The sequence below is a fragment of the Gastrolobium bilobum genome, unplaced genomic scaffold (assembly GCF_033153095.1).
Source record: "Gastrolobium bilobum isolate Gb01-03AN ecotype WA unplaced genomic scaffold, APGP_CSIRO_Gbil_v1 utg1559, whole genome shotgun sequence".
Taxonomy (NCBI): domain Eukaryota; kingdom Viridiplantae; phylum Streptophyta; class Magnoliopsida; order Fabales; family Fabaceae; genus Gastrolobium; species Gastrolobium bilobum.
Genome location: NW_026898385.1, coordinates 506,142 through 515,382, shown reverse-complemented (window position 1 = coordinate 515,382; position 9,241 = coordinate 506,142). Strand labels below are relative to the sequence as shown.

Below are 9,241 nucleotides of genomic sequence, written 5' to 3'. Positions count from 1 at the left end.
CTTCACTGGGCTGAGCTCGAGGCTGATGCCGAGCTTTTAAACTTAAAGCCCTTTGTTGGGCTTAGCTCAAGGCTGATGCCGAGCTTTAATCTTGAAGCCCTTTGTTGGGCTTAGCTCAAGGCTGATGCCGAGCTTTAATCTTGAAGCCCTTTGTTGGGCTTAGCTCAAGGCTGATGCCGAGCTTTTAAATTTGAAGCCTTCATTGGGCTGAGTTGGAGCTCAAGGTCGAGGCCGAACTATTAAATTTGAAGCCCTTCATGGGGCTGAGTTGGAGCTCAAGGCCGAGGCCGAGCTATTAAAGTTGAAGCCCTTCGTTGAGCTGAGCTTAAGACCGAGGCCGAGCTAATAAATTTGATGCCCTTCATTGGGCTGAGTTGGAGCTTTTTCCTTATGATTTAATGACCTCTAGGTCTTCACTTGCTCGCGACGACGAGAATCTTTGTCAAATCGTCATCTGCTTGGATCTTGAGCTCCATTCTAGAGTCTCTCGGAGGATCAAAAGCCTTTTTTGCGGTAGGATTTGTCTCCTCATATGTATGTGGTTTCAGCAATTTCATGGCGCGCGAGGTCGCCTGCAATCTGTGGCTTCGTGCTATGTCGCGCATGTTCACCATGGATGGGAGTCGAAATTTTCCGTTTCCCACAGACGGCGCCAATGTTCGGTCCTAGAAAGACCATATTGCTATAATATTCGGTCCTAGAAAGACCGTATTGCTATACCGTATGATATGCGCTCAGAGATACTATATAAACTGATGTATACTTGGCTTATAGCCGATGTCCCAATCACTGCGCACAAGCAATAGGCTTATAGCCAAGACGTGGGTGTATGCACAGTATTGGCACTATTAGTAAATAGGTTAAAAGTGTATACCTGGGGTCTTTAACCTCTTATTTATAAGGGTTACCTCTTGGGCTTGTGTAGATCTCCCAGTTGTAGTAGGATTTAATTTCCTTTCTGTTGGGATAGGGACTCTATCTTTAGTTGCCTTACTGTTTTATATTGTTAGGATAATTGGAGAATTATCCTTTAAGGGATCCTTGGATAGGTGGTTAGGATATGAAAATATTCCATAACAGTAAACAAAAAAAGTTTGACACATTACACATGTGATTTTTATTTTTATTATTAAAAAAAATGTAATATAATTAGTGTATAAATAACATTGTTTAAACGATGCTATTCCCATCCGTTGATTTGATTATTTATAGGGTTATGTTTATCTACACACACAAAAAGAGGTTAGGTCCTACCACTCTTTTTTCTCTCTCTCTTATCTATGAGTCCTACTTATATTTTTATTTCTATAACATGAGATAGTTTTTTTTTTACACACACAAAAAGAGGTTAGGTCCTACCACTCTTTTTTCTCTCTCTCTTATCTATGAGTCCTACTTATATTTTTATTTCTATAACATGAGATAGTTTTTTTTTTATAACATAAGAAAAATATATCCCTTAATTATATTATGAAAAGATTTTTATAAAGATAATGTACAAGAAAGGAATCCGTTTAAACTTTAAACCCATTGGAGCGTGAAGATTAATTATTTTGTGTTCTCCGGGCCCAAGAGAGATGACAAAACTGTTCAACTGTCAAGAAAAGGACCAATCCTGGATTGAAAAAACACAACGAATCTTGACGCGTCATTTATGGGAGAAGAGTATCAATTTCTGAAAACATTAATGGCTCTGTTTGATTTCAGTTTTGTAGTTTTGAGGAAAAAAAAATTAAAAAACTCGTTTGGTAAGATTTATTTTGTAAAAAATGTTTTAAAAATTATAATTTTTTTGTTTTTAAAATTAAATTTAGAGAACATGTCTGAGTTGTTTTTATTTTCTGTTTTGGTTTTTAACTTTCAAAAAGTAAAAAATATAGAAAACAACTGTTTTAATAACTATTTTACAAAACAGTTTTAAAAATAAAAAAATCAGAACACAATCAAACATACTCTTATCTCGCTATTGTAATCTGGGGTGGATTCATTGACCCATCCTCGATACCTAAATTCTGATAAATATCGAATTTAAATTATTATTATTTTTCACATGAATCATTATTTTTTAACGGTTTATTATATATTTGATCCTTCTAAAAAATTCAATAAAATTTGTTGAGTGTGAAAATTTTCTTATATAATTCATTGAGAACAATAAATGTATATATGATAGATTTGGAGCTAAAAAGTTGGGTAATAAGTGGTTATATAAAAGACTTCAAACCAAAATACCTCGATCCTTTACATCAGCGTCAGAGCCCTGACAAAATGCTTAGTACACAACACCTTTTATACTTTCTCTCTCTTTTTTCTCTTTTTTGAATATCCTTTTATACTTTCTCTTGTATTCGGAGTAGAAGAATGCTGTAATTCAAACAACATTCCCCGCGAGGTAATTAAAATATTGATACAACTTTAAATGGCCAATTATTCAAAACAAATTTTTTTTCCACCTTTATCTATCAGACCTCAAAGCATAAGACTTCATTTCTAAATCATTCTTGAAGCTTGTGTATTGGGACGGCCCATTTCTATGTCATGCCGTTAGTCATTTCATTGCAGGATTTCATTTTGGTATTTCCCAAGAAAATATATTATATTATATCAAAAAATTTACAAATTCAATAACAAAAGTTTATAATTTTAAAGAGTTTGTAATTTCTATTATTTATTTAAAACTTTTATAAGCCAGTAACTTTTATTATTACTGTATAAATTTTATTATTTAATTTATAACATTTAACCTATGTAATTCTGAAAAAAAAAAACATAATACTATATCAAGGTAAATTCCGTCGCTTTAACAAATTTTCAAATCAGATGAAAATTGAGAAAGATGGTTTTCTGATGGCTCTGTATCGATTTTTGAGATTGATTGATCACATGGATTGCTGTATTATTTTGGATCAATGACATACGTAACTTTTTCCCTTTTCAAGCATTATTGCTTATATCGTACCTGACACGTTTCCACTCAGATTAATGTGAATCTGCAACCACTTTGATTTGGATCCAAATGGGAAGATTACGAGATTCATAGCATAACTATTTAATTGTTAACTTTTAATGTAGCTAAAGCCCATATGATTAGAAATGGAAACAGATCATGAAAAAAATATGAGATGATTATGTGAAAACATATAAAAAGTGAATCAATGATTATTATTTTATAATTATTTATTTTAATATTTTTTTCTTTTTATTAAACCATTTTTATATAATTATGATTTTCTACATGATTATATCATTTTTTTCAGATAAGAGGATTCAGATCCAATTAGAAATAAGGGATATTAAGTCAATAGATTTAGTCTAATGGTGAGGGATTTAGGTAGGATGTATTAAGTTATGTGTTCAATTCTTACTTATATCCAAAAAAAAAAAAAAATATTGTTCCTCATGTTGAATGAGATAATTTATCACATGTAATACAAAAAAAAAGGTGAAACTACTAAAAAAAGAAAAGAAAAAAATGGATCTCACCCATTTTTTTTTGTGTTGTATAAAATATTGTCCCTTGCAAAGATAGAGTATATTTTCAAAAATAAATAAAATTATAATCATTAATTAGTAAACAACAATTAGATTGATAACAAAAATATATATATATATATATATATATATATATATATATATATGATAAATTATAAAATTATTAAGATTTATTTTTAATTATTTGATCAATAATCATATTTACATTTTTTTAAAATACGCTTAAACATGTAAAAGCCAAATTCTATAAATATAATCCACTTTTTAGATGAATTAAGATTACATGTAATAAAAAGTAAGATCAATTATACTTATCATAAATTTATTATTGTTAGATTAATTTTAAATTAAAATCCCTTGATTGCTGGTCAATAAAAAATATTAGTCTAAATTTAATCTGACGATGTTGAGTATAAGCGAGCTTTATAAATAACTAGACAAACTATCGCCTATGAATTCGACAACTTTTTTTTTTCAGCTTTTTATAATTTTTATAATAAGATAAGATATTTTTTTATGGGATTGAGATTATGATTATGTGTAATTATTTTTTGAGATTGAGATTATTGAAAAAGTCAATAACAAAAGTTAAAAATAATTTTTGACAATACCAAACTACATGTGATGCATTAAATTAAAATACAACTTTCTAGTAAATTATGCTTAGTTTGTAAAATCGTATTTTCTTGAAGTGTAGCTCACCTTCATATATTTGGTGTATAAAGTTCATTCAGACTGATTACACTTCTCCACTATATTTTTGTATAAAAAAAAGTTTATTTTGCATTTATCTTTATTTAGAGAAAAGTGACATCTTTATTGGCCAAGTTTAAAGCACGAAACAACTTTCTATCTTACTGTTCTGCTTAGTTCTAGTAAGTTCTGAAATTATTAGACCAGACACGAGACATGAACATGATGCTACACAGTATTCACAGTTATTTATCAATGATGCTGATTCTGCTTGTAAACATGTTAGGTCAAGGAACTTTATCTGAAGCCCTGTCAGAAGCAAGTGACCCTGACACATGAACTTCTCCACAAATATAAAATTGTAAGGTTCCTCGTGTTAAGGTGAATGTACAAATTATTCCACCGACGCAGACATAATCACATGACAACCAACAGCAGGCCAACCATTTCTCTTTGGTATATTATTGCTCATTTCGGTACAAAAAGAAACAAATAAGAAGCAAATACACAATACATTTTCATATGATCTTAGACTTCTATTAATGAGAAAAAGAACTTCTCACTTCACTGGATTACAAATACTATAATTGACCACGCCCAAAATCATCGATGCAGGGGATGCTTCTTCTTTCCCAAGTAATAATAATATTACAATTTACAACATGACATACGCCTCTTTCCCCAACCACAATTTGCTTAGTTCCCAACATTACATTAAACTCCTGTTACACTTTCATTTTGCCTTGCAGGTCAAGCAACTGGTTACCACATCTTACCAATATGCAATTACTATCAATAAGAACATATACCACACCAGCCATCAGCATTACTGTGGTTTATTATCAACCCACTTATTTTCAGCAGCAATTCTTCCAGAACTTCGGCCACCCATTTTTCCAAATGAACCCACACTGGGTAATCCCTTGAAGCTGCTGCTACCTCCCTCATTCAAGTTTCTGGATTTCCTTGAGTTGCTTAGCTTGGAACAACTAATATCAACACCATCTAGATCAATGTCATCATCACTTTCTACCTTGACAACCACGAGTCTAACTATGGTGCTTCGGCAGAATGGACAAACTGGTGGGGTAAGACAAGCAGTAGAAGGGTTGGGCTTTTTGTGGCAGCAGAGGGCTAGTGTGCATTGTGCACACATCTGGTGGCCACAGTCTTGGACTTCAATTGTACACACCTGCTCAAAGCAGATGCAGCATAATTCCGTCTCACTAACCTGAATTAATATTCAATCCCACAATGAGTATATAGTTGTTCAAGCAAAAATTGATGTTCCTCTCACTAGAGTATAATGGCAGAAGTGGATGCAAGTGAGAAACATAGATTAGACATCAAGGAGAGAAGGATTTAAAACTTGCTAAAAAAAATGAATATTTAATGGATTTTAAACTTGACTAAAATTCAAAATATAGAAATCCCCCTATAATGAGTTTATGCATAATGGGAAAACTTAAATTAGAGGGTGAGCCTTGAAGCTGCGTTAAGGTTGCTCCTGGTGACAGAAAGGTATGGAAAACTGCCACTTTGCAAAATACAAGGGTAAGACTATATACAGTCGAACTTTACACCTACCCTTTGGAGCCTTGTGCACCAGGGTTTACCCTTTGGATAATTCAATTCAATTGCACATCTAAGAAAAGTAGTAAACGCAAGAAGTTTGTCAAATAACCTCAGAGATATTGTCATCTACCCCATCAGAGTGTGAAGAAGATGGAAGAGAGCGAGAACTCCCTTTCAATATGTTTTTCTCCCTTTCCCTGTTTGCATCCATCAAAGCCCGCTCTAATAAAGCTTTGGCCTCTGGATTAAGCTCACTGATGACCTTCAAAGATGATGGCCAGACAAGAGGCTCTGCAGATGAAAGATTTAGCAATGCTGCACATTCGCCATGTCTGTGTTTCAGAGCAACTACATATGGTATCCGCCTGCATAAACACAACATACAGTATGAAGGCAATTCCAGAAATTTGGAGAATAAAAGCTGAACAAAACATGGCAAGTTAATTTTACGAATATATTCTACTTATGAATGACAACATTGTTAAATGAAGAAAGTTGCTTCTTAAATTGAAAAGTTGCATAGGGAAAATTAAAGGTTTTCCTAAGAGACTTACATTTTGATATCACACTATCATGGTAAGCAAACCCATTAAAAATAAATTACATAAATTTTGATGAAAACGATGTTTAACCATATGTATCAATCATCATTAAAGAGGGCGAGGGTGGAGCAGTGATAAAGCTCCTCCTTTGTAACTAAGAGGTCACGAGTTCAAATCCAGGAAACATCATCTTTGCAAATATGCAAAGGTAAGACTGCAAACAAGTTGTCCTGACCCCTACACTCCCTAGTCGGGGTTTAATGGAGAGTGGTTTTATCAAAAATCATTAAGTTTCACTTTCACCCAATAAGATCTTCTCGAATGGTAAGAATTTGTATTTAGGAACTATACTGTACCCAGATGCATCACGTTGAAGACGATCTGCACCCCATGCCAACAATTCCCGGATGCAATCCAGAGAACCCCCTCGGGCAGCTAGATGAAGAGGAGTGCTCCCAGGACAGCTGCAAATAGCAATTTATCAATCCACAAAAACAAATGAATACATCAAATTCAAGCTTATCACCACCAGAACTTTCACAAATCATTACCCGTATCTGCCAGTTGAAGCACAAACAAGGGCTCCACTGTCCAATAGAATATGTACACATTCAGGCCGTCTTTGACGTGCTGCCAAATGCAATGGTGTTGCACCCTTACCATCTCTAACATTCACAAACCGAGGAAAACCCCTGCAATGAATTGAATTATTTTCCTTTTTAAAATTTTCAAAAAGCATCATGACAAATCACCCAAATGAATCAATTAGGGGAGAAATTGATGCCAAAACAGAAAAGTACCAACCAAGAAGCAGCCACTGTACTAGATTGAGCAGCAGAAAGAATTGCCTTAACACAAGAAGAATGTCCATAGTAGGCAGCATAGTGCAAGCAGGTTCTTCCATAACGAGCATCAAACATTAATACCTGAGAATTTTATTTTATTTTTTAAATTACACGCAAATTTTTTTCTTTTTAATTAAAATCAAAAGAAATCGGAATGAACATCAGGGGAAACTTCACATACATTAGCACCAGCTTCAAGGAGCTTTTCCACACAGGCGATCTTTCCATGCATTGCTGCCAACATAAGCGGAGTCTGAATCGATCACAATGCAATGAAGGATAAGTAAAGGAACACTTTGAAGTGGAACCCACATTCATCCATTCCAAAATATGAGCAATGATGGGAATAACAGCAAAAAGTTACCTGCTTTTGGCGATTCAACACATCTGGATTCACAGATCCATCCAAAAGCCTAGATATAATCTGCAACTTGCCACAAAAACAAGAAAAATGTAAGGACCCAAAAATGAATACCCAATCGGGTAAGCAAAACAAATTGACAAGAAACAATACGAAACGAAAAAAGAGAGGGAAGAAAAACCCACCTGGATCTGGCCATTAGCAGCAGCAATATGAAGAGCAGAGTGGTTATCATAGACAGTGGTGTGATGCATAAGAGTTGGGTGTGTCTGTAACAAAGTTGCAACAGTTTCAAGGTCCCCATGCTGCACAGCACGGAAGAGTCCATGTTCATGGCTCCCTCTGCAACTCAGCTTCTGACCCATCCCTTTCTTTTCTATGGCGAATCGTTTCTTTTTCTTCACTGACTGCGCCACCTTTAGCAGAGACGGTGGCCTGCAGTTCCACGTTTCCAAATCAAAGCTTCCACATTTATTGAGTTTGAGAAGTGACCTGTGTGTGCTGTGTGTGAAAATGGCATAGTATAGAGAGAGAAATGAAGGAGGGAGACAAAGTTAGCTGAGAGTGTCAGTTACTGATTCTGACTTGGCTATGGCATCATTCAGATTCCACATAGGGTAGGCTCCATTTTCCCCCAAATATTCAAATAAAATATGGGAATTCTGAGTATCACACACATTTTATGCCATAAACACATGAATATGTGAATTTTATTGAGAAAAAAATAATAATAATGGTATGAGTCTGTTTATGACATAAGGTATGTCATGTAACATAAAATATCTACCTTTTGTTTCTCAAAGGTAAAAAAATTTATTTATTGTAATTTAATTAAATAATTACGTATTTATTGCAGTTTGAAGAGTATTTACAGATCTATTGTACAATGTGACGTCTTTTTTGGGCATCACATATGACGCCTCATTTAGGCGTCTCTCACCAAGGGAAGACGCCCCAATTGGGCGTCTCTCATGTAGTGTTGACACGTGTCATTTCTCTCTCCAAAAAAAATAATAATTTAATCATAAAACTTCTGAAGGCCATAACTTTTGACTCGGGTATCCAATTCAGGTAATTCTTTTTTTGATTCCACATAAATTTTTGAGATCTACGTAATGACATCTCATTTGATATATTTTATTTCTCACAAAGATAATTTAAATTTGCAAGAATGATACTATACGAGCGTTTAAACCTAAAAGTCTCTTAGTTCTTTCCGAATCAACACCAAACACACCAAAACCAAGTGTTTGAAAAAAAATAGTGTACAATGTTATTGAACTGAAATTCGTATTGTGTATCGTTTGGTTGATTTTTCGTATCTAGAATCATACGGTATCATAAGTTACATCCTTCTGTTTAATGACTTTTTTCTTTAAAGCCATTTAAATTATAGCTTCTGAATGGTTTTCAAAAATAAAATCCTTCTTACTTAGAGATTTATAATATTTATTTAATTATTTTTTTATTATACAGATTTTTCAAATTGATTTTGGAGTTTAAGTCACAAATTAAATCTTTATTTTGTTTTCCTTATTAATGATAATTTTTTAGATTTTTTTTAAATTTAAATCACAAACCAAAACTTTATTTATTTTTTATATTAAAAATTAAAAAATGTGATTTTTTTTAAATTTAAATCACAAACTAAATCTTTATTTTTTTATATTAAATCACAAATCTAGTACTCAGAGGCTTGTCGATTTAAACACTCTTATAATACCATTTTTGCA

At 33.3% G+C, this 9,241-nt stretch overlaps 1 protein-coding gene across 2 annotated transcripts; it reads right to left on the bottom strand.

Moving 5' to 3' along the window:
• Nucleotides 1-4,713: 4,713 nt before the first annotated feature.
• LOC133315581 (putative E3 ubiquitin-protein ligase XBAT31) lies at nt 4,714-8,060 on the bottom strand. 2 transcript variants are annotated; one of them, XM_061517230.1, is made up of 8 exons: nt 7,694-8,060; nt 7,512-7,571; nt 7,329-7,400; nt 7,107-7,228; nt 6,854-6,994; nt 6,659-6,766; nt 5,870-6,125; nt 4,714-5,416 (listed from the first exon to the last, which is right to left on the bottom strand). In XM_061517230.1, exons 1-8 carry the CDS (start codon nt 7,871-7,873, stop codon nt 5,012-5,014), a joined length of 1,344 nt encoding a protein of 447 aa, XP_061373214.1. In that variant the 5' UTR covers nt 7,874-8,060; the 3' UTR covers nt 4,714-5,011. The 2 variants fall into 2 exon arrangements, with proteins under 2 accessions (XP_061373214.1, XP_061373215.1); XM_061517231.1 differs by having other exon boundaries at nt 4,716-5,416; nt 7,329-7,381; nt 7,694-7,763.
• Between the last annotated feature and the right edge of the window lie 1,181 nt (nt 8,061-9,241).